This window comes from Aptenodytes patagonicus, chromosome 14 (assembly GCF_965638725.1).
Source record: "Aptenodytes patagonicus chromosome 14, bAptPat1.pri.cur, whole genome shotgun sequence".
Lineage (NCBI taxonomy): Eukaryota > Metazoa > Chordata > Aves > Sphenisciformes > Spheniscidae > Aptenodytes > Aptenodytes patagonicus.
The window spans coordinates 17,278,070-17,302,697 of record NC_134962.1 but is presented as its reverse complement, the minus strand read 5'-3'; the positions used below and the strand labels follow the sequence as shown (position 1 = coordinate 17,302,697).

The 24,628-nt window shown below is 47.9% G+C and overlaps 1 protein-coding gene across 1 annotated transcript in view; it reads right to left on the bottom strand.

Moving 5' to 3' along the window:
- The window catches only part of LOC143167055 (uncharacterized), a 31,295-nt gene extending 11,157 nt beyond the window's left edge, over window positions 1-20,138 (bottom strand). The window contains exons 1-21 of the mRNA XM_076352088.1: window positions 20,007-20,138; window positions 19,089-19,145; window positions 18,153-18,235; window positions 17,410-17,575; window positions 16,580-16,686; window positions 15,067-15,294; window positions 14,388-14,484; window positions 13,796-13,894; window positions 12,646-12,807; window positions 12,161-12,339; window positions 11,538-11,720; window positions 10,445-10,589; window positions 10,015-10,161; window positions 9,598-9,828; window positions 7,155-7,348; window positions 4,737-4,864; window positions 4,361-4,530; window positions 3,373-3,552; window positions 2,078-2,212; window positions 1,594-1,737; window positions 1,011-1,142 (exon numbers count right to left, since the gene is read on the bottom strand). Of these exons, the coding sequence (XP_076208203.1) occupies window positions 1,011-1,142; window positions 1,594-1,737; window positions 2,078-2,212; window positions 3,373-3,552; window positions 4,361-4,530; window positions 4,737-4,864; window positions 7,155-7,348; window positions 9,598-9,828; window positions 10,015-10,161; window positions 10,445-10,589; window positions 11,538-11,720; window positions 12,161-12,339; window positions 12,646-12,807; window positions 13,796-13,894; window positions 14,388-14,484; window positions 15,067-15,294; window positions 16,580-16,686; window positions 17,410-17,575; window positions 18,153-18,235; window positions 19,089-19,145; window positions 20,007-20,105 (3,066 nt within the window). The 5' untranslated portion in view covers window positions 20,106-20,138. The remainder of the gene's footprint in view (window positions 1-1,010; window positions 1,143-1,593; window positions 1,738-2,077; window positions 2,213-3,372; window positions 3,553-4,360; window positions 4,531-4,736; window positions 4,865-7,154; window positions 7,349-9,597; window positions 9,829-10,014; window positions 10,162-10,444; window positions 10,590-11,537; window positions 11,721-12,160; window positions 12,340-12,645; window positions 12,808-13,795; window positions 13,895-14,387; window positions 14,485-15,066; window positions 15,295-16,579; window positions 16,687-17,409; window positions 17,576-18,152; window positions 18,236-19,088; window positions 19,146-20,006) is intronic.
- Window positions 20,139-24,628: the final 4,490 nt, after the last annotated feature.

Below are 24,628 nucleotides of genomic sequence, written 5' to 3'. Positions count from 1 at the left end.
CCTTCGTCAAGGAGTTCAACAGGTCTGCTCTGCTGTAAATATACCACCTCCTGTCATTTGCTTGCAGCGTGGCTCTCACTACCTTCATCAGATGGCTCTCGTTCATCTCTTGGACAAGAGAGTGAACGACCGCTGCCCCCTCTCTCCCTGCCTCTCAGGATGTTGTAGACCTTTCCTGCGCCACTCTTTAGGCTGCGTCTTTCCCAGCTTACTCAGCCGGTCCCATCTTCCCTTTTGCCCTTCGCTGAACCTCTGCTGGCTCTAGGGTGTTCTTTTGGGGAGGAGCTGCCAGAACTGCAGCCAGGATTTCAAGTCCAGACTAAGCATGATTTAGGCAGTGGCACGATGATGTTCTCTCTATTAGGAAGGGAAGAGAGAACAACCCCAACATGTGATTTCCCTTTTTTTTCTTTGAGAACAACCCCAACGTTTCATTTACTTCCCCCCCTGGACCTCTACTGCGTAGAATTTTCGTGGTGCCATCCTCTAGAAGGCCACTGTCCCCCTCTCGAAGGAGTAATGGTCAGGTCACAGTCTGTCATTCCGTGTTTCAAATCGGGACTAGTTTTCCCCTTGCAGACATACATATTTAGCTGGATCAGCACTTTTGTTTCTCAAATGTCTCATTTTTCCCCCCGCTGTCTGCTCTCAGACGGGCAATGTTGAACAGCTTTCTATTATTAGCAAACTTTGTCTTCTCACCCCTTTTTCCAGATCCAGGTGTTTAGAAATTTTGGACACAAATAATTGCCCAAACCATGCAATGTAAATAGAGACAAGTTTGAAAATTACTTTGACTAAAGCTTCAAGGGCAGAAACCTTCAGAATTGAGGAAAATAAGCACCCTGATTCGTAACTGAGTCGTATATGACTACGGCATCTTTTCCTACTTATTCAGGAGAATGCAATTGGAAAAGTTAAACCACAAAAAAAAGTTGCTCCTTAGAATGACTAACAGAAGGCCAAAAAATATGTAAGAAATGGCCCTTCACAGCATCTGCCAGCCTCACCAGGACATCCTTTCTTTGCTTCTCGGTGCTCTCGAGTTTCCTTTCCAAAGACGCCACCTCTTGATGTAGAGTCATAGCCTCCTCCTTTAGAGACCCTTCGGAGGCTGCTAGCTGAGACGTCAACTCTTCCACCTCAAGTAAAACATAACAAAGCAGTCAAAGACTACAGCTTGTCGCCGTCAGCCATATCATATACTGTGAGGAAAGGGAAAGGACAACTTTAAATTTCACCCTATCGTGAGAGTACCAGATTCACAATGGATACAGCCAGCTTGTTTAACAATCTAAGTGCGTCACCATGTTCATCTGAAAAACCACCTTAAAAAACAAGGCTAGCAGTAACAGGCCAGCAGAAATCCACTCTGATGATTGCTGGCAAACAGGCAAAAGGAGCAGCCCATCTGGCCAGGGCAGCAGCTGAGATTCAGCTGACCAGTAAGCCTCCTTCAGACCAGCTGAGCTGGAGACCACAGTATGATGGCAGTCAGAGGGACTACCCCATCAGCCTGCTCTGCAATGGAAAGGCAAGAAGGGGAGAGACCACCTGTTTGATGACCAGAGTATCTACTGCTGTCTCAGTCACCTGTTTTTGCAGAGCATCCCTCTGCTGAAGAAGAACATTCTTTTCCTCTTTGATGGTTTTGATTTCTTCCTTGTGCCTCTTCTCCACTGCCTTGATCTTACTCCGAGTTTGCTGCAGCTCTGCTTGCAGCTTTTCTGTGATGTTCTGTAAACACAAACGGAGAGCAAGTTACTGGGACCTGCCATCGGGTTCAGCTTTTTCCTCTTTCTGTCTCAAAATCACATTCATTCAGCCACTTCTTTCTGCTTTTCTACCCAGCTCTGGTTCCACTGTAACCCACCCTTCCTGTTGCTGATCTCTGGAGCTTACCAGGCTCTGTGCTTTCAGTGCCTGCAGTAGTCCTTGCCTCCTCAGTCCCAGGACTTAGGTTTTATTTCCTTGTTACTGCCCTCACTCTGTTACCTGGCCCTCAGCCTCTCTCTCAGCTTACGTCCAATTGCCAACTGCCTGTTCTTTCAACCTACCCTACTAGTCAACGACTTACCTGCCCATTCTCTTGCTGCTTTTTCAGGTCCTGCCTGAGCTGCTCTAGCTGCTGGCAGGCTTCTGTTAGCTCTCCCTGCGTTTGGAGTAGCGTCTCTAATAAAGCATTCTTCTCACGCTCCTTTTCTAGCAGGACCTGCACAGAAACAAAGAGAAGACGGGTTTAAACTTCCCATACAAAATTTGTGTGGCAAGACTCAAAGACCCATGGGCTCACACGGTCTCAAAGCACTGTGCTGCTGGTCTCCTAGGTCATTATCTGCCCACTTGGAGACGCAGCTTCCTAAGTGAGATTGGCAGTATAAACATGGTCCATCCACGGTCCATCTGCGACTGAATCTCCAACAAACTCTTAGTCATCTAACAGGAGAATGTGTGGCAGTTCTCAAGTGTCTCGCCTTGCTGGTGAGGGTATCCCTCGTCTTGCGCTGTGTCCTGTTTGTCTTTCAGTAGCGACTTCTGCACCTACTTAGCGGTAGAGAAAACACAAGGCTGCCAGAGGGCTGAAGCTAGCAGCTCTTTCAGAAAACTCATGTACTCTGAGTGAGGTTTGGTGAAAATTACTTCGGTTTTAAGGTATTCAGTAGACTTTACCAAAGAAGTACTGACAGTACAGGGACACACTGTCATCTCTGAGCGCCGCCCTGTCATTTCAATACCTGTAGACACAGCTGGGGGTACTGCTGTCCCTAGGCAGCCTCCATAAAGAGGACTTTGGGTAGGACACAAGGAGGACTCTCAGCGTATCGCAGGGTTGCTCTGGCACAGGAGACCTGGGCACAAAATAGCTTACCAGCAAGTGACTTAAAACACAGCCCGGAAGACACCTCTGTTTTACTGCCCAGAAATATTTCAGAGGAGTCTTTAAAAAGATTTTTCTTTTGTCAACAATCCTGCTGCGCCCCTCCACATCCTCCCCAAACAAAAAGCCCATCTTCATGGGGATTCAGTCCTACAAACTCAGTTTGGTCTTTAATGGAGTTAAGGCTATAAACACGTATCAGTAAACGTCAAAAGAAGACCGTTAAGAGAACAGTGAAGATACTCTGAGGTAACTCTTAGAAAAACCAGAATACAATAGCAGCACAAAAATCTAAAATGAAAGGTGACATTTCTGCCTGGCTTCCTATGAGAGGTCTCATTCCTAGTCCCAAAGGTAGCCCTGCACGCCTTTCACCTCACCAAATTCAATGTAGAAAACATGTAGGGCATGCTCCACACAGCCCGATATCCAGTCATCTCCCACAGCTCTAGCTTTGCAAAGAACCACACAAATTCTCCTTTCACAGCCTTTACCTCTTGCTTGGCGTTTTCGACTCTGGTTCGTTCCTCTTCTTGTTGAGCGTGCACGATAGCAACTTTCTGCTTCATATCAAACAGCTTCTTCTCGTGCTCCCTTCCTGTCTCTGCCTTCTCCTTTTCCCATTGCTCCAGCATCTCCTGCAGCTCTGAATGGTGCCCTTCCCGCTCGCTTGCCTGATGAGTGGAGGAAAAGACTTCAAGATGAAGTCCCAGCCAAGCTCCTCAAAAAAATGTGAAGCTTCATCCCTCCCCCACAACCCCCGACCTGAACAGTGCACAGTGGCGGCTTTGTGCCCTCCATATATCGTGTCCTGTCAAGGAACTTAAAAGGAGGGTCAGCAGGTGGAAGAGAAGGAGATGTTACCTTCCCCTCTCTGATGGCTGCCTGTTTCCTAGCACCTCTCTCCTCAGGATTTCTATCTATTCTCAGAGTCTCTATTTTCAAAGCTCACCTCCCTTTTCATCAGTGAAAAGGTGCAGATGGACTGCAGGGTGAGGAAGAGACCAGTACCCTGATGCCCTAGTCACAAGACAGGCCACGAACTGAAGTACCAGGAACAAGGGGCCTGTTCCATAAGCTTCAAGCCCAAAGATAATACCTCTGTCAACCGTGAAAGGACAGAAAGAAAGGAACAAAGTTTCCGTGACTGCAGTTGGCAGCAATGTTAGGAGTCTACTTCATGGTAGACGGGAGTCTGGTAAGATCCTACCCCTTGGCTGCCACGCTTTGGGTGGGGACCGTCCAACCTTCTGTTGAACTCGTCTTAGGCCCACACTGCATCTGTGGCTGCATTTACTGTCCCAGCATAGTCCTGTGGGTCTTCACGTGCCTTCAAGTACGAGCCATTGGCTCTGCTGCCTGGCCTACCAACGTGTGGCCTATGACAGGGGATTGCTGCCATTTCACACGCTCGGGCTAGTCGTCTTCTAAAGTCAGCCCACAAAGCTTGCTTGAAGAATTCAGAAGCATATTGTTTCCTACCAGGTCTTGCAGGAGCTTGTTTATTTCCACTTCATGATCAGTTTCGCAAAGTTTGAGGGTACTGTTATACTGCTGTTCTGTCCGCAAGAGCTGTTGCGCCATGTTTTCCCGTTCCTGCTTCACGAGAGATCTCTCTGCTTCCAGCTCACATTGAAGGCACTTCACTTCCCCTGCAAACACGACAAATGGCAAGATTCAGAGTCTACACAAACAATGGTTCTGACTTTACTGACCTTAAGCCGTTTGAATTTCAGTGCAGGAGGGATCTGCCTCCATCTCCTTCACTCCTCAGAAGCACTGCGGACAGAGAGCTATTTTTTATACCACCTTCCCTAGGTAGGGGGATCACCAGAAACAAAGCGCAGGAGGCTCTCACCTTGTATCACCTCCTTGGCCTGCGTGACTGTGTGAAGTTGGATCTCAAGCTGACTCCTGGCGATCTCCAGCTGCGATAAGTGCTGCTGAGCCTCAAACAGGCTGGATTCCAGGGTCTCCTTCACTGACCTGCAAGTTGTGAATACGGAGGGAAATGAGTTTCTTGCTCCTGACGCCCACAGGGAGTTATTCCAGTAAGAAGTCGTTCAAGATCCCTACACCTGAGTACGGAAAATGGGTTGCACGGAAACTTGTATACAGAAAACATATTTCTACCGTTTAAAATAGCAACGCGGGCCCCTCCGAGGGAATGTTCAGGCTTTCTTCATGACCTAGCATAACACAGAAAGCCCAGCCGAATTTGATCTCAACAGCCAAATCTTAAATTGCTGTGACACGCAGGTAGCTGTGCCCACAAAGTCTGTGCCAGCAAGGAAAAGCCCAGCCTCTGCTCACAGCCCTTATCTCCTCAGCCCTTCCAAGTTGCTCTGCAGGGGGACAGAACAAGAGTATTTCCCCGGCTGACTCGTGACTTTTTAGTGCTGTTCATACTGTAGGTATAGGTAGGTAATTTTCCAGACTCCCTATATTTAAAAGGGACTCCAAAAATACATCAGATGAGAGGGTAAAGTCTCATGCTTGTAGCAGCATTTGGAAGAAATCAGAACGAGATTTTATCTGAACAGGAACTATATGAAGGGAGAGACAGGTATCCTTTAGTTTAAACTGCTGGAAGTTCAAGAGAAACACTTGCTCCCTTTGTTTAAGCGTTGCTAACTAAGTAAGCAGTAGCCCAAATGACTTGTCGCTCTTTAAAAGGGAAGTTGTAGTACTGCAGATGCAAATTGTTACATCCATAGACTTCAACCAACTGGTGCGTATGACACACAGGATTCTGGAACCAGGAGCTGCAGTTACCTCCCTGACCTAACACAGCGTCCTGTGTGCCACGTTCCTACAATACACAGCGCTGCCTCCCGAGTACAGGCATGCGACCAGGATAACATCCTTCAAGGTAAAGGGGCACCTGAGTGGTACAACAATAAAACCCACAACAGAAGGATTTCCCTGCTTTGATGGACAATGGAGGCTCTATCTGCAAGAAGGAGAACAAGCACTATTTCTGATTACGCCCATCTCTGGCAGTCCAAGGTAAATGTGCCCCGTTTTAAGGACAAATAGAAGTCAGTCTCTAAAACAGAACAGAAAAGGTAGAGTCCAAAACCGTGACAACAAAAGGCTCTTGAGAACAACATCTGGCAAGAATAGTTGCTGATTTTTTCGTTATCTATTGCCAAAGGTTCTTCATAACTAGTTTATCTCTTTCTAACAAAATAATTGATCCCTCTTTTTTCTAAAAAAAAAAGGAACTGAACATCTAATCACTTAATAACAGCCCAGTAATTGACCAAACATAATTCAGCTGGATCAAATAAGAGAAGCTGGAGCTCAGAAGAAGCAGCAGCTCTCAGGAAACACACTGAGTCAAAATGGTGTTTATCAGCCTCGCTAACAACATACTCTGGAGTGGTAAAGTGTAAAAGTCAAGAAGCATGCCAAACAATCTGTGAAACATCATTTGTACAGCTCTGCAAGTTCAGGAGTCTTCTAAAAAACACCTAAGAGGAGGACAAACGTCTCGATGCTTTTTTTCTTCTTTTTGGAAAAGCAGAACTTGTCACATTTGGTCTTAGAAACCTGATACAGCAGAAGCAGAGAATCTTGTTCCTTCCCTGTATAACTTCGCCATGGCATCTGTCTCTAAACGACACGTGGTGAGGAGTACAGGACCCAGACATCAGTGATGGGCAAGAATCCCCGAAGACTGTCGAGAATTCACAAGAGGTTTCCCTGCTGCTGGTGTAACCAACTCGAGGTCCTGCACCACACTTAACAAGAGTTAGCTTAGAAACAGAAGGCCCTCGAGATTTTCAGCGTGAGCCTCGAGCTTCACCCTAAATGGCAGTGTCCTCCTCACAACGTCCGTATGTAATAGCCTTGAATTCTGACGATCCCATGTCAAACCTCTTGACAAGGAAAGATCTATGTTCAAATGCAGAACAAGAAACCAAAACCAGGGAGAAACTTCAGGTTTCAGGAAACATCTGCATGGTTTAACGATTACTCAATTCAGAGCCAAGTTGGCTGGCTTTGGACTTCACACAGGAATGTGCAACGGGGCATAAACATGAGCGCAAGGCTCAGGAGAGCTTTGCTAGCTTTACCTGTCAGAAAAATAACATTCAAATCAAGGTATACTTTTTTTTTTCCCCCTCGAGATTCTTCCATTTTCTGTCCATGGAAGGTGAAAACATCTGAAAAGCACACAGGATGCAATAAATCCTCATGCAACGATTACCACCTTTATAACTACAGACATTGAATAAGGTCCTGCCTAGGGTGTCCTCCCTGCCTTTACCTGGCCTCTGCCAGCTGCTCTGAAAGGCCTCGTCTGTCCTGCTCCATGGCTGCCAGTCGCACCTCTAGGGCAGCCTTCTCACGCACCAGCAATTCCTTCTCTTTGGACACCTTGGCCAGTGCATGCCCTTGGCGAGAGGACTCCTGGCGCAACTGCTCCAGACCACTGCTAGCCGACTCTTGCTGGCGGTAAACCTGAAAGCGGGACAAAATACAGTTAGAGGCCTTTCTCTGGAGTTCTCTGCAGAGCCAGCCAGTGCCACTTCTGAATCAGCTCGAGGAGAAAGAGCTCCTGTACTGTGGGCTGAAAGCTTAAGAGCACCTGCTGTATACCGCGCTAATACCCTGGGCTGCCAAAAGGCACTGGCACTGTTAACTTGACAGTGATGAGTAAGGCCATACTGGGTTGCCTGGGACCAGACAGCTCCTTCACGACAAACGTACATACCCCGGACTACGTGTTTTCATGCAAAAATACTGCCTTTTCCAGAACTCCAGAACCTTGCAAACTAAAACTCTATTAGAATCTATTCCAGTGCTGGAAATTTTCAGGAAAGGCTGAGCAAAAGCAACTTTGCTCGCTGAAGAAAGTGAAAACACACATGGTTTCTCCTTCTAGAAAAAAAAAGATCAAAGTGTCACCTACTGCAGCGTGTAAAGCAGTTGGATGCAATGAGGTGACGCTTGGCAGGGAAACAGCCCTTGCGGTCAGCAGTGTCATTTAGTGATTTATGAAAGTCTGGCTGACGTGGCCAGAGAGATGGTAGACTCTGTTTGTACAGTAGTTCATGTCAACAATACTGTTTACTTGTCTTACACAAAGAAGGTGTCTAATATACCTTGCTGGTATTCAAGCTTGAAGATTAACCATGATTTTTTAGCTCCTTTCTTCAGTATAACACCTCTGCTGTGCATTTGCCAAACATACCACGTACTCCAAAACTAAGACTATCTAACAGAGAACAGACCATCAGAAACAAACAATTCTCTCAAAGTTATCCCATAATACCCAAGATTGTACATTATGAAACTGACATTTAAATGATGACAAACTCCCTAGTCTCCTACAGTGACATGATCCTCCCCAGCTCTTTTGCCAGGGTACCGAAATCAGTTAGTCCAGCGTGAAGAGTCTTGCGCGATCACCTATTTCTCATCTTCTTCCTCAAAGCCTAAAGAGGCTCTAACAATTCATAGAATCATAGAATCGTCTAGGTTGGAAAAGACCTTTAAGATCATCGAGTCCAACCGTAAACCTAACACTGCCAAGTCCACCACTAAACCATGTCCCTAAGCGCCACATCTACATGTCTTTTAAATACCTCCAGGGATGGGGACTCAACCACTTCCCTGGGCAGCCTGTTCCAATGCTTGATAAGCCTTTCGGTGAAGAAATATTTCCGAATATCCAGTCTAAACCTCCCCTGGCGCAACTTGAGGCCATTGTCTCTCGTCCTATCGCTTGTTACTTGGGAAAAGGGACCGACCCCCACCTCGCTACAACCTCCTTTCAGGTAGTTGTAGAGAGCGATAAGGTCTCCCCTGAGCCTCCTTTTCTCCAGGCTAAACAACCCCAGTGCCCTCAGCCGCTCCTCAGAAGACTTGTGCTCTAGACCCTTCACCAGCTTCGTTGCCCTTCTCTGGACACGCTCCAGACCTCAATGTCTTTCTTGCAGTGAGGGACCCAAAACTGAACACAGTATTCGAGGTGCGGCCTCACCAGCGCCCCGCGTACACGGGGACGATCACTTCCCTAGTCCTGCTGGCCACGCTATTTCTGATACAAGCCAGGATGCCATTGGCCTTCTTGGCCACCTGGGCACACTACCGGCTCATAGTCAGCCGGCTGTTGACCAACACCCCCAGGTCTTTTCCCCCAGGCAGCTTTCCAGCCACAAAGTTGCATGTATGTCTTAAAATACAATTTCAACAATTTCAAGATGTCATTCCCATTCTTAGCAATACAAGACAGCAGACACTGACTTGCAGCTTTGTCCCGCTCTCTAGGCTCAAACAAATGGGAGTTTTGAAAGTTGCAGACTTCACAACAAAAAGCATAAATAGAAACATGCAGCCCTGTTCTTGCCTCAGAAAAAGGATTCAGAGCTACACAGTTTGTTTCTTTTGCCACATGTGAGAGCAGTAGCCCCGCTCAGATTCACGGGCAACACAATCATCTCTCTGCAGCTTATCAAAAGCCAAAAAAGAGACCAACACAGACAGGTGGATCAAAAGAATCTGTAGAAGCAGAGGACAGCTCGGAGAATTGCAGAACAGCTCTGAAGGCCATCAACACGTTTCCAAAAAGAAGCAAACAAAGCCTTCTGACCTCCAGCACTACCAAGCGTCTCCTTGACAAAAACACTGCAGAATCCAACAGATAACAGCTTCACTGAGCCAAGCAGCCAAATGCCCACCCAGAAGCACCACGGTTTTGGTCTCACCTGACTGAGTTTCTCTTGGGTTTCTTCCTTCTCCTCTGCCAGTACCGTCAGCTGTACCCGCAGCCCCTCCTGTTGCTCCTCTGCTTTCTTCAGCAGCTGCTCCAGGTGGGCTTTCTCGGCACAGAGCTCTTCATTTGTTCTTCTACACAAGTTCAGCTTCTCCTGGTCAGAGATCTTTGCTCTCTCCATCCCGTCCACTTTTCCTGACAGAACTTCATTCTCTTGCTCCAGCTACAATCACAGAGGCACAGAGGAAATAAAATACAGTAAGAGTTACTATGAAGAAGGTTTGGCTTGGACAGGAAAAAGACCAACATTTCCATACTCAGTCAGTCATACTGTCGGAAGGCAAGAAGCCTGAGCAGAAGCAGCAGCTGGAGACGAACACCTGGCAAGATCTTTGGCAACTCTGCTCACCTGCAGCACAAGTTCGTTCAGTTGCGCTTTATCCAGTGCAAGAGCTTCATTGATACCGCCCGTGTTCGCTGTTGCAACACGTAGTTCAGCTATTTCAGCACTCAGCTTATTCTGAGCCCCTGTCAACTCTGCTACCGACCGCTCTGCCTGGAGAGACAAAAGAACAGCATGACAACAAAGGCAGGAAAACCCCTGACTTCAAGCAGCAACTCCACATCCCCTGTGTGTCTCTGACATACTCCCAGTTCCGCGCTCCCAGTAAGCACGTGGGGACTAACTACCCCAAAGAGCCTGTGTGGTCTGATCACCATTTTCCAAGAAGGAGGACAACATTTTCCCTGTCTTCTACTGCCAGAAACAGCATCTGTGGTGGTCCTGCTATCACAACTCCCTCTCCCACAGGTGCTACCTAGGAATAAGGTGACCACACCTTCTCCAGTGCCATGGCAAGCTCATGTTTCTCTTGCTTCAGCAGATCCCTCTGAAGGTGCGATTCCTCCAGTGTCTCTCTCGCGGCTACCAACTCACTCTGTAATAGTGAATGTTTTCCTTCAAGTGCAGCCAAGTCCTTCAGTCTATGAGAAGGGGAAAGACAAACAAGCTTTTAATGTAAAAACATTCTCATTTCCAAAACCAAGAGCACATACTATGTCCCAGATATGACAGTTAGAATGATTTCCAACAGCTTTCTATTTACACCTAAAGAATGCTGCAATTTCCTGACTAGAGCTGCATCACTCTCTGTCATTGATGCAGGTGAAACATTCGTCATTGAGAAAGTGAAACAAGCTTCCAGAAATCACAGAACGTTTCCAAAAAGTTCAGGTACTCTCAACTGAACGGCTTCCTGCCTGATGGTTCTCTCTCTCCTTTTTGGTACATCGGATACAAGACTTTCCAAAGTTGTTCTTTGGGTAAGACAGACTTTTTAAGTCCAGATTAATATTCCCACAATTGCTCTTGCCTTCAGCAGCGAAACAATGACAGAGCCTGCAATCTACTGGGGGAGGAGATGTGCGTGAATTTCCAATGCAATAACCATAGGATCACAGGATGATTCAGGCTGGCAGGGACCCCAGGACGCCTCTAGCCCAGTCTTCAGCTCAAAGCAGCTGGGGTCGGCTGTGGGATCAGTCCAGGTTGCTCAAGGCTCTATCCAGTTGGGTCTTCCAAATTTCCAGGGATGGAATCTGCACAACCTCTCTGAGCAACCTGTTCTGCTGCATGATTGCCTTCATGGTTCAATTTTTTGTTCTCCTGAAATCCAGTCCAAACCTCTCTTGTTTCCGCTTATGCCTGTCATCAACTACTCCGGTCGGGTTTGGAATGCTTTTTTTAAAGGGTCATAAAGAAAGTACAAGGAGGCAGCTATGCTGTAGGTCAGTAGGTAGCCAGACCTGCCCACGTGCTCCCTTCACCTTTCTATGCTACAAATGATGAGCATGCAGAATTCATTCTTTTACAGTGGGCCTCCTAAAGTCCAGCAACGCCCACCCCTGCCCAGAGAAAGCTTTAACGCTCACAGGAGCTCCTGGTCACGACGCGCTCTCTCCATCGTCCGTTGCTGCTCCACCTTCTCCCCCTGCGCCGAATCTTCCTTCAGCTGCAGTTCAGTGTTACTTTGACGCAGACGCGAGGCTTCTTGCTCCGTTACTTCAAGCTGGTGCTGTAGCTCTTCCCTGGTTTTCTCGAGGTTTGCACAGTCACTGCAGAGACAAGGCTCAGTTAGAAGAATGAAGAGGCCTGAAGAGTCACGGGCCCCATTTTCGTCATTCCAGGATGGAGTTGTGGGGAGCACGGTAAAGAAGAACTTGCTCTTCCCCTCACAAGGCAACTGAAGAGGGAAAGAGAAAGGAAAGCAGGCTTTTGCCTTCGTTCAGTGAGAAGCGGCGGCTAGGAAAGAACGGAATTCACAGATGCAGCATGTTGAGAGGGAGGCGTCCTGTATTCCAACACCGCTCTGTATCGCCAAGACAGCCTTAGGATTCACAACAGAGCATGAAAAGCAGCGACAGGAGGATGCTAAAGTGCCCAACAGAGGCATACACGTGGTAGGGCAGGCGAGTTCTTTGCCCATAACGCCGCTGAACTCCCAGAACTGGAAGCAGATTGCCTCTAGAACGCAGGAGAAGGAGGAAACACTCACCTTCTGAGTGCTTCTACCAGAGAGTGGAGGTGCTGCCGGTGGCTGCTGGACGTCTTGCATTCCTCCTCCAGTTGCTCAAGCCTTTGCTGCAGCTTCCTGCACTGCTCTTCCTGCTGCCTGTGCTGGTGCTGCAGGAAATTGATAGAGTCCTGCCTGGCCGAAAGCTCTTCTTTTAGGGCCTGCAAGGAATGGGCAGGGAAAGAGCACAAACAAGCAATAAGAAGCAGGGAAGATGGCTCCAGGTAGCTGGGAGAAGAAGCAAGCAGAGAGACAGCTCACCTGAAGGCAAAAGCTGTGATGAGGGGGTGGGGATCAAGGAGAGAAAAGCACTAGGACACAGAGCTGGCGAGACTGGCAAGGCAATACGGTACCAAGAGTGGGAAGGCTAGAAAGAAACTGGCTAAGGAAACGGAAAGGTTTCAAGCTAAGTGAGGCATTAGCAGCTGAGCCTGTGGCCAGTGGTGAAGACAAGCAGAAATTCTCACCTGCCTTGCTCCTCGCCTCCTTGCCAGTGCTTCCTGAACCAATACAAAGGCATGCTCTGCATCAACGGAGCTCAGACAAGGGAGGACGTTGCTGGACTCTGCATGCTGGGAACTGTCAGTGCAGATAATGCTGACCGTGCTGTCACTGTCATCTAACACCACCTGAAAGCCCACATCAAGCTGTTACTCTTGGTTTTCTTTATCTATTTCTCCTTTTCCCCCCACTTCACCCTGGAGTCGTTAAAAACTCAATTCTCTCATTTCTTCAGTCAACAAAGAAGTTTTGTCCCCGTGGCCACAAGTACTCCAGGGGTTGGGTTTCTGAATACAGCTACTATAAACACGAAGAAACAAGTGTGAAGTGGCTGGAGGCTGCCTGAACGCTCAGTTTCTTGAAGCTCTCAGGAATGATTTTGGTCTCCGTCAGCTTCTTAGAGCCACATACACAAGCACCAGATCAACACGGGAAACAGCAATGAAAGGAAACAGTAACGCTGCCCAGGGAAGAAGGAAGCTGATGACTACTGGAAAACAGCAGTGAAAAAGCTAATGTTTATAATTACTCTGAGCAGTAGCACAAGAGGATAAAAATGACTAACTAAGGGGAAAGAACTGACTTTGTGAGAGGCTGCGTAAAAGATCTGACGACTAAGCCCCCCTCCACAGAGCGAAGTTTAGGACTAAGTTAAAGCTACCCCTAAACACTTAGACCAGTTGCGATTCTGGGGTCAGTGAATGTAGAGTGAAGGAGCAGAGCTGGCAAGTGCATCGATTGAGTCAGTGACCTTTTATAAAAATCTGAAGAACAACAGCGTCATTGCTCAAGGAGGGTGCGGGAAGCCTCCAAGCAACACTGGAATACAAATGTCACGTAGCCAACTCAGAAAGCACAGTCCAAGAGAGACCTTAGCGGGACGCCGAAGGCAAAGGCACTGAAAGTTCTAGCGACTCAGCTGAAGTGTCACAGGACAGCCAACTCGGAAGTTATAACAGGTTTTATGTCAGAAAAGTGGTATAAAAATTAGACAGCCAGTAGCAGTTAACATAGACAGTAATCAACATCTCTATCTGTTCCCTGGGTTAGTCTGTTGCCTTCCTCAAGTACTTTTAAGTCAAATTTACAGGGATGTGGTCCCAACTCTGTACTCACCTCAGTTATGTCTTTTATCAGCTTCTGGAGGGAAAGATTCTCTTCTTTGGCTCTCGTAGTCAATGCAGCTTCATATTCTTTCTCTAACCAACTTGCTTCCTGAGAACAGAATAAGGAAAGGGTGGGCAGGGAAGAGCTGCTCCCCTCTGTAGCATTCCCATCCTCAGTAGCATTGTCACGCCGATAAGCCTCAGCCCTGGTGATTCCAGTGTATTCCTTCCCATATCTATTCAATTTCTTCTTTGCTAAAACTAAGAAGAGAAAGACCAACAGCTAGTTTTTATAGGCTGCTATGAAGCCGTCCATTCCAAGGAACCTTGATCCCGAGAGACTTAAAGTCACAGGCAGAATTGGTTGCATTGGTGCAACCCCCCTGAGGAAGACACCTGAATTGTCTGCAGCTCCCCTGCCACTGCCTGCACCTGGACTGACTCCACGTGTGCCAAACACACAAGGAATATTTTGGCAGTGCGCCCGATGTTCCCATACAGCTAGCATCTTTACCGCTCCTTCTCTTGAGCAAGCCACACCTCTTTGTGCTAAGGCTGGAGAGCAAACACTGGGCTATCTCCCAGGTAAAGGTAAAACATACTAGAATCTCGACAGTGTCGTTAAGCGTTTTCACGGTCTTCTCCTTCTCCTCGTTCTGCTTCTGAGGCTGTACAAGCAAGGCCGAGAGCTCCATCACCCTGAGAAGAGAAGGTCCACGTGCCATTCCAAAAGCATTGCACACCATCACCTGTTAAAGAGCTACGCAGCTCCCAGAAGCATAGCAGAGAAAGTTCAACCCAGAAAATACAGCAAAGGCAGCGTTCATCTCTACAGGTTAAAAAGCCTGATGCTGCAAAATGGCACTTCTTGCCCCAAAGGCCTTCCGCACTCAGTCTTGCAAGGAGGACTTGTCAGTACAGAGGTGCTACATTGCTTATGATGGCCCTGGGCAAATTCCTCCCAACTCCCTTTAGCACAGTTCTGGATAGCAAAAGGGCTGTACAAGAGACAGAGCTCCCTTTATACTGGTCTTAACTTCTCACCGAGAACCAGTTAACAGCAAAAACATTGTAATATGCAATCTCTTTTCCAGTCTTGTCTTACTCAGTCAGTCAGACGGTTTTTTCTACCCTTTCTGTTGAAGGCAGTGGTTTGACTGGGGACAGAAACAGGGCTGTGCAGAATGGGTGTGCTTTAAATGTGAACACAGCCCATCTAAGAATCCAGGAAGCAGCCACAAAAGACGTTGTTGGTAACAGCAAAGTTTAAAACACCTTTACCTGTCCTGAAGCTCCTTCTTCTCCAGGTCCCCCCTGACTTGTAAGCACATCACTTCCTGAGTCTTCTGGCTTATTTCCTGTTCCGCTTGCTGCTGTGCCTGATCCTTCAGGACAGGTCTGCCCAGAGCGATGGACTCCCAGAGGTGTATGCCAGAGTTTAGACGGGAGCAGTTTACAAGTATAGCTCCAGAAAGCCTCATTTGCTCTGCCTTCAGCTCTGACAAATCTCTGAAGAAGAATAAAGAGAGAGCTAATCTTCACACCACCATCTTTATCAGCTGACTCACTTCTGAAGCACGTAATTGCGCAACAGTAAAAGCTGGCAGGAAAGATGACATCTTTGTCATTCATCTGACACTTTGGGATCAGGACTCATCTTGACAGTTGAGCAATGAGTCTACTGGGTAGCTGAGGAATGAGCCTGTTTTCTCCTCAGAGATAAGAAGACATGTATGGCACAGCCAGAAGGCTTCAAGGTCCTCTAATTACTCTTACTAATTGTTGCTCCTGCTCTCTCTTATCAACATACTCTAATTATCATTAACAGATGTAAGGAATTTTACCAAGGTCCCCGGCTTTTACACCTAAGGGATCAGCCCTAAGCGACCCATTATTATCAGCACTTGCACTGCTAAGAGGCTCATGACAATAGCTACATAATAAACGTTTCAGGAAGGTGGTGTAAGAATAAGCCTAGAATGTTGTAACAAAACCCACAAACAATACAAGAATTAAATAGTAGGTCAGGCACACTCTCACATTAAGGAAAGCTTATAATCAAATAAGGTAAACGGCTGACAGTAACCCAGAGTTTGAAATTGCAAGCTGACACCAGAAGAAGGTACTATTAAGGCTACACTATTTTTGCTTGTGTAGAAGGCAACTGTGAGAAAGGAACCTCAGAGAGCCCAAGAACAAGAAAACAATCACAAAAAGAGGTATCAAACGAAGCAAAATAAATTGGATAAACGCAGTAACAGGGTGGAGGAGCGATTCTTTCTCTCAACGATGCTGGTACAGGAATAAGCGGATACAAACTGACCAGAATAAATGTAAGCTGGAAATGAGAAGAAAAATAATAGATATATTCAGGAGTGATCTTCCCATCAGGAGCAGTGGGAAAAGAAACTCCGTGAGACTTAAGGCAGATTTTAGTCATTCTTTTAAATGGACTGCTCTACACGCTGCACGCATAGCTTTGGTGAGTCGCTTCCAATGTCTCCATATATGCCCGTGTCTGTGTCAATACGCCCAAACATCACCATAGTCAAGTTCATCTGTTTAGGGCCCCTGCATTGATTATAGCCCAAGCCCCACAGTTTTATCTGAAAACCAGCATCAAACAAAATGATTCTGAAAATAGCCTAAAGCATGCTTAACGGCATTGCTTCAGACTGTCAAAGGAGAAATCATACCGTTAGCCGCAACTAACGTAACATCGAGGCTCAAAAAGCGGGTGTGAAGGGAAGCTACACTTTTGTCTGCAAGACATCTAGCCTTAACTTCTACTCACCGGTCAGTGGCAGTCTTCATTCCCAGGAAATGATGGCGGAAGGTTACCACCTGACGCCACAGGCTGAGTAGACGGTTATGTTCACCCCTCAAGCAGTTGTCATAAAGCTAAACATGCAAAGACAGAAAGAAATGCCAACTGAGCCTTCACTGTCACTGTACAAGTCTTTCAGATAGGAGAGAGTACAACCACCGTCACCAGGTCTCCTTTAATAACTATTGCAACAGGGGCATCAAGGGCTGAAGAGGCACCACAGAAGCATCCTCAGTAGACCCGCCACCTGACTTCGAAGAAGGGAACATCCACGCTTCTCCTGCAGGAGTGGATATCAGCAGAGCAAACTGATCATGATTCATCACCTCGCCTTGCAGAGGTGTCTAACAGTCTTGGTGGAGGAAGACAAAAACAAGCCCCTCCAAGACCAGTGTCAGATTTGCTTACAGCAGGCCGCTGGTAAGGGAGGCCTGTCTTGTTCTTCGGTTGGCTACTCTGAATCCGAAAACACACAGACCTCTCCGGTCTCCACTGCTCTAGACGGAGATTTAAGAACTATTAAAAAGATGAGCGGTCCTGTGTGACTGCCCTGCAGTGCCCAGCAACAGCAAGCGTTTGCCTTTAAGACCGAGCAGTATGGTCACAGCAGGTGGGCATCTTCCATCACCACAATTTGCTGACACTCCTCCATCTCACACCCCTGCCTTCTGCCCGTCAACACCAATACATCCTCAACAGAGCCACAACTTCACACAGCAAGTTCTCTGTGCCAGAAATAAAATGCATTCTCACTCCACCCTGGCAGCACATCTGACGTTCCTGTAGCCTATCCCTACCTCACGTTCGTTGCGCCATTCACTCTCCTTCAATTCCAGCTCCTGACGGGCCCTCATCCAGTCCGCCGTCAGCTTTCCAACATCTTCTTTAAGAGCTGAATTAACCTCATTCGCTCTATCGAGGTGCTCCCGCAGGAGAGCGTTCACTTCTGCCAGATTCTCACACCTTGGAAAGGGAGAAACAGCAATCAGGTCACTGAACAACTGCTATCCACAAGCAGCATCCCCGTGATTTTCCAGCTCCCTCAACACTGACTTTGTTGTCAAACTGAGAGGCAGTAGAAGTGCTTTCTAGGATTAACTAAGATCTCTCTGTCATGGCAAACTCATTTGCTTCTCTTTGCTTTAAGCCTTCAACTTCCATCTACAATTTTGGTTTCCCCTTCCTCGTCAACGCTGATGATGCCCACAGTGAACGTCTTGCCTCCCCTTCCTGCTGCTGATCTCCGGATGCGTCACCTTTCTCTAGCATTGTCCTGAGTCGCTCACCTACTGAGCCACGGAATAATTTAGGCTGGAAAGGGACCGTTGGAGGTCACCCGGAATAACCCCCCACTCAAAACAGAGCCATTCAGCACACAACACTATTACTGCACCACAGAAAACAGATTGTGGACCTCTCTCCTTTCAAAGCAGCTTGGCCAGCCGCTTCCCTCGGGGAGGCTAGGTAGCACTGACAGGTTCTCCCTCACTTCCATGAGCATCCAGGATACCAAGTACGAGGGAACGCTTCTTCCGGGTACCTTTGCTGCTCCTCTTCCACCTGAAGCAGTGCTTTCTCCAGGCTGTGGTCTTCTGTGGCTTCCCACCTGCCTGGAAGGGATCCCTTAAGAAGAAAGGAAATGTTTAGTCAAATTCTTGTGTTCCCTTCACTACTGTTAGCATCCATCGCTTTCCCCTCCATTTGTTGGGTATCTCAGGAGCTCGTGGCTTCTTCCAGGCACAACAGTGTCGTGACTAGGGAGAGGAAGGGAGGGGAAGGGTGTTACTCAATGTGAGCAGCTCTCCTCAGTCTCCCACTGTTGCACTCTCACACCTAGGTATCCTAGGCTCATGACCGCAAGCGCTCACTTCGACTTGGAGCCTGGGAATGCTCTCCTGCCCTTCGTTTCCTAGGTCTACTTTAGCCGTGAAGCAGAAAGAAAAGCACAGAGCCAGCTCTGTATGTTGAACGCCAGCATTCTTGCCTTCCAAAATGCTACGTTTCAACCGATTCTTTTTCGGAGACAGCCATATAATGTAACAGGCAGTACAGCCCTCTCCTGAGACCTAGGACAAAATGTTACTCCAGCAATAAAGCACTCTTTCACAAAACTGAAATCCTTCTTGATAGCGTTGTCTGGACTGGCATTTCTGGGACTCCTGGCTGCTCTAAGAATGGCAACCGGACAAAACACGGACGGGCAAACTTACAGCGCTTCTTTAAAGGTGGTATGTAGGACTGAGTATAGGACTGTGAGCTGAAAGGTTGTTGGTTATTGTATTTGCTTTGTGATTATATATATGTGTCCTTGCAGTGGTGTCTTTGCAGTGTCGTACCACCTTTCCCATAAAGATATATGCTACCCTCAGGTAGCAAAATCTTGTCTTCCTCTGTCATTGCTTTGGGGAGCTTTTCTTTGTCTGCGTTAACGAATGCTACATACACTGTCTTTAGGTAGCAACCCGCACACACTCACCCCTCCTGCTTCCACTTGCTGCTCCAACTCTCGACACCAAGTCCGGTACTGCAGCACCTAGATGGACAGACAGAATGAAGAGGAGCCAATGCAGCTTGTAAGAGGCTCGGCTCCTCCTGCATTAGCTTTTCTCTAAGTCTTTACAGCCCAAGCACAGTACATTTCACAGTGCTGCTGATACAGTCCACAAGAAGTCCTTACGGTATAGGGAAGCTTCACTTTCCCTAGTATTAAAGAAAGTGAGACAGGGTTTCTTTCACACATAGTACTATCTGCTCATCCTAAGACAGCGATGGCAAGCAGAATGATGAGACAGACTTAGCCAGCCATGCCCGGCCTATGGCCACCACGTACCCCAAATGAGTATTTCCAACGGGCTAAAAGCCCAGTGGGTCCCTGCAGCTAGAGAAATGACTTTTCAAAATCGCTTTTCAATATTGAGCAGGTGAAGTTAGTTCTGACCACAGTCCTGCTCAGCCACTGCTCAGAGCTGCCTGCCTCTGCCCGGGGCCGCCCAAAACCACCCCCGCCGGCTCGAGCCCTACCTCTGGGACAGCCCCCTGCTAACGGGGCCAAACAAAGGCGTTTGCAAGCCAGGCATCTTTACCCAAGTGCGAAAAAGACCCAACGAGAGGCTCGGGGGGGTGACAGCGGCAGGGCGAGGCGCCCAGCACGCCGGGCCGGGCCGGGCCGGGCCGCGCCGGGCGGAGCCGGGCGGCCCCCGGCGCCTCCCCCGAGCTCCGGGCTCGGCGCCGTCCCGCCCGCAGCAGCTCCGGGGAGGGCCCCGTTGGGGCCGCGCGTTCGCCCCCCGAGATCTCCGCCGCCGAGTCCCCTCTCCGCGCGGCGCGGGCGGCCCGGCCCCGCCACCGCGGCCCGGCCCCGGGCAGCTCCCCCCGGGCAGGCGCCCCCGCTCCTCACCTTCGCCTGCAGCTTCCGCACCAGCACCGCTTGGCGGTGCTGCGCCTCCTGCGAGCTCTGCAGCCGGCGCCGCAGGGAGGCCTGGCTCCGCGCCGCCATGCCCCCGCTCTCCAGCCGGGCCCGCCGCCCGCGGGGCTCCGCCGCCTGACGGGCCCCGCGTCGGGGGCTGCTCCGCGGCCTGCCCCGGCGGACCGCGCTCAGGCGGCCCCGGGCCGCGGCCTGGCGCCTGCCGGGGCGGGCGCAGCGGCTCACCCTGCCCGCCGGGCGCGGCCGGGAGCCGGGCCGCGGGGCGGGAGAGCCGGGCTCGCTCGGGCCGCTCTGGGGCAGCGGTTCCCTTCTCGCTCCTCGCTGACGGTGCCGCGCCGGGCTGCGGTGCTGCCGCGGGGGAGAGGCCGCCCCGGCAGCGCTTTGCTCCAGCGAGTTCTGCTCAGGGACTGTTAACGGCCCGGGAGAACGTTGGGGGCAAAAAGCGCTCCCTGTAGCGTCTGGGAGAGAAGGCGCGGGAGGAAACGGAGCCTCGCGTGGGGGGGGTATGGGGACGCTGGGGCAAGAAGGGTGGGACGGCAGCGACAGTAGGAAAGGTCCGTCGCACGGGGAAACCAACTGAACAGCTAGAACTTCCTGCTAAAAGCTCAAACGTCAGCCCTTGACTGCCACTGGAGCAGGAGTTCAAAGCTAGTACGAAAACCAAGCATACAGAGATGGAATTGTGGGCTCTTTTTCTCCCTGTTTTGCAGCATGAACGGGACAGACTTGCAAGCAGTTGAAGAAAAACTGGCATGGGAGAGAAAACGTCCCGTTTACAGGACGGCATACTCTGTGAATGGAACTTTATTTCATGAGCTCATGAAGAAACACAACAAACACACACGACAAACAGGGCTCAGTCCCCTTTGCCCGGACTAGTCTATTACGTGAATTCACTTATTCACCACTCAAGCCTTGAGGTTTCATAACTTACAACCCGCGACTCTTAATTCGTGCACTTACAAGCAAACAAAAAAGAATTCATTCCCTAGCCGACGGTGAGACTGCTCATCCTTCCTCCTCCGTCACGGTGCGGGCATCCCCCGTATCACTCTGGGAAGCACGAAAGCGTCAGCAGTCCAGCTGCTGTTGGATCCGCTTCAAAGGCTTTTTGGGTAAGCTGATGTTTTAAACCCTCCAGCTAGGAAGCTTGGTCTCTCCCATTTCCAAACGGCAGCAGATTCTGACAGAATGTCATACCAGTGATGTCCAACAGTTTGTTCAATTTCGGTTGTGATTCTGACAATCCAGTCAGTATCGTGTTTGATAACAATAGTCACTTGGTTTCGGTATGTAATAGCTGTTTCACAGCTGGTGATTGAGGATTCCAGTTCTTCAATTTGAGAGTATACAGTGTCCCGTATTGGTCCTAAGGGTACGGACCACGTTGTAGGCAAGAATTCCACCAGCGTTGATACGAGGTTTGCTTTATGGTTTCTATAAAGTTGTCCACAAGTTTTAGTGCTGTGACGTTTCAGAGAGGGACAAGGACCGGTTTCGTCTTCAGATAGGCACGATGATTGATCATCAGTCAACTAAAATTTCTATAAAGGATTCTAATGATGTTTCCCATAAAGATACGCAAATATATATATTCCCATAAATATATGTATGACCTGTTTGGCCAAAGAAACCATGATTGCGGCTGCCATAAGGAGCAAGTGGTGGGTTCTCGGCAGATTAATTCACTTGGTATTCTGTAGGAAGCCATAATCAAAGTAAAGGTAGTTATAGAATTTTGGTTTCCTAGGGGATCCTGATTGGTTTGAGTCATCTAACTTGGGTCCAAGCCTTCCTGGTTTACCTAAACAACCAGATCCAGCACATACCAACCCTTTTACAGGAAATAATTACATGATTAAGATTTATTTGTAGATTATACTGCCCTATTGACACAACTACCTGGGTAATACTGGATATGCGGAGAAAGGGCATTCAAGTATTTACCCGCAACCTGAGCTGAAAAGTGTATGCTAGGTGCATTAATACCATCCGCACAGGTTAGAACCAGTATCTATTCTGCCTCTGTAGCTCTTAGCTACCGGTATATATGAGAAAAAGCGTTACAACCCTCTGATAGAGTGTGGCACTGAGTTCCACCTGCCTGTAAGAGCTTTTATCCCATGGTTAGGAGTTGTTGAACTACAAAGAGCTATTGCAAATGTGTCAATAGAATTAGAAAAAAGCCACTAATGAAACTGCGGATAGTATTATAATGCTAAAGGAAAAAATCAAATTATTATCACAAATGGTTAATACAGAATCGATTAGCCATAGACTACCTATTAGCAGCACAGGACGGAGTATGTGCATTATTGAATAACGGCTGCTGGGTTTATGTAAATCCAGACCAGAAAAATGAAACTGATAAAAACAAGATAAAGACACATTTAAAAGTATTACATGAATTAAGACAGGCATCTCCCCTAAATCTATTTGGGTGGTTAACCTCTTGGCCCCCAGACTTGGGTATAGGACTATGAGCTAAAAGGTTTTTGGTTATTGTATTTGCTTTGTGATTATGTATGTGTCTTTGCAGTGTTGTATCTACCTTATGCGCTCAACTTAGTACTAAAATAATGGATAATATAATGTGACACTGACGGTTAGAAGACAAGGAGGGACTGTTAAGAAAATCCCCTTTCCTACCTATTATAACAATCAGTCTTTATAGTATGAAAGTGTTCATATGTATTAGTTGTCAGTATGCATTATGTTGTATTATATACATATTAATATGTATTACGTTGTTAATATATATTCACCTTACACACTGTAATGCAATGAGGTAGTGGAGTTTTACTGGAGACTTTGGTCATGCTTAAGTAAAACAAACTAAAGGGCAGCCCGGCCCTGGAAGGAAGGACTTTGCTTCTTGGAAGCTTAGAGCTGTCCGTGAAGGATAAAGGATACCCCTGGACAACCAAGGTAGCACCCCAACCCCTGTGAAACATCTTTGAAACCCTCCAAGCATCATCTGGCATCATAGATCAGTAACTCCAGAAAGACTGACTCCATGGATGTCTGGATCAATAGACAAGCAGCAAGAATGCTGCAAAACTGGAGTTGCTTTGCCAAGTTTTACGATGATTACTAATCGGTAGCGCGGGTGTTAGTGATTAGTCAAGTTGTCTTGTACCTGAACATTTGAAGGGTGTAAGAACCCTGTATAAAACCACCTTCAGGGTCCCCCAGTTTGGCTGGGACACAGGAATAAATATTTACCCTTGTAATTCTATACTTTGTGTCCTCGCCTCTCTCCTCAGTCAGCATGGGCCAGTTGTGAATTTTCATGACAGTAGGCACTGCTCAGCAATAACTAAAACATAGGTGTGTTATCAATACTGTTGTCATTACCAATCCAAAACATAGCACCATACAAGCTACCATGAAGAAAATTAATTCTATGCCAGCCAAAACCAGCACACACAGGCACCGTTATAATTAAAGGCACGTACACACGTTCAATTGCAGATACAGGCATAAAATATATATAATTACAGATACAATTAGAGTCACAGACACCATAACACGCACAATTATAGATGCAAGAAAAGTCACACAAATGATTACACATACAATTGCAGATACAATTACAGATAAAGATACAATTACACGTACAATTGCAGATACAAGCATACATTCCATTACACCTACAACTACAGCTACTGCTCGTGATACCGTTACCAACAGAGGTGCCATTAAACAGGTGCTGATCCAAATGCAATTGAAGATACACATACAGGTACCAGTACAGACGCAGATACAGGTACAATTAGACATGCAGGTACCCATGTAGATACCACTACAGATACTGATACCAACATAGGCAGGGACACTGATACTGGAACCATTAGAGATGCTATTGCAGATGCAGATGCCGTTGTAGATGCCACAGCAGACGCAGATACCACCGCAGATACCCCTGCAGAAACACATACAATTTCAGATGCAATTGCAGATGGAGGTGCCATTGGAGATCCAGGTGCCACTCCAGATCATAGAATCATAAAATCATAGAATGGTTTGGGTTGGAAGGGACCTTTAAAGGTCACCTAGTCCAACCCCCACCCTGCAATGAGCAGGGACATCTTCAACTAGATCAGGTTGCTCAGAGCCCCGTCCAACCTGACCTTGAATGTTTCCAGGGATGGGGCATCTACCACTTCTCCGAGCAACCCGTTCCGGTGTTTCACCACCCTCATCATAAAAAGATTTCTTCCTTATACCTAGTCTAAATCTACCCTCTTTTAGTTTAAAACCATTACCCCTTGTCCTATCACTGCAGGCCCTACCAAAAAGTCTGTCCCCATCTTTCTTATGAGTCCCCTTTAAGTACTGAAAGGCCGCAATAAGGTCTCCCCGGAGCCTTCTCTTCTCGAGGCTGAACAACCCCAACTCTCTCAGCCTTTCCTCATAGGAGAGGTGTTCCATTCTTCTGACCATGTTTGTGGCCTTCCTCTGGACCTGCTCCAACAGGTCCATGTCTTTCCTGTACTGAGATACCCTGCATGTGCCATTGCAGATGTAGACAAAATTGGAGATGCAGATACCCTTGCAGGTAGAGACAGAATTGTTGATGCAGATACCATTTC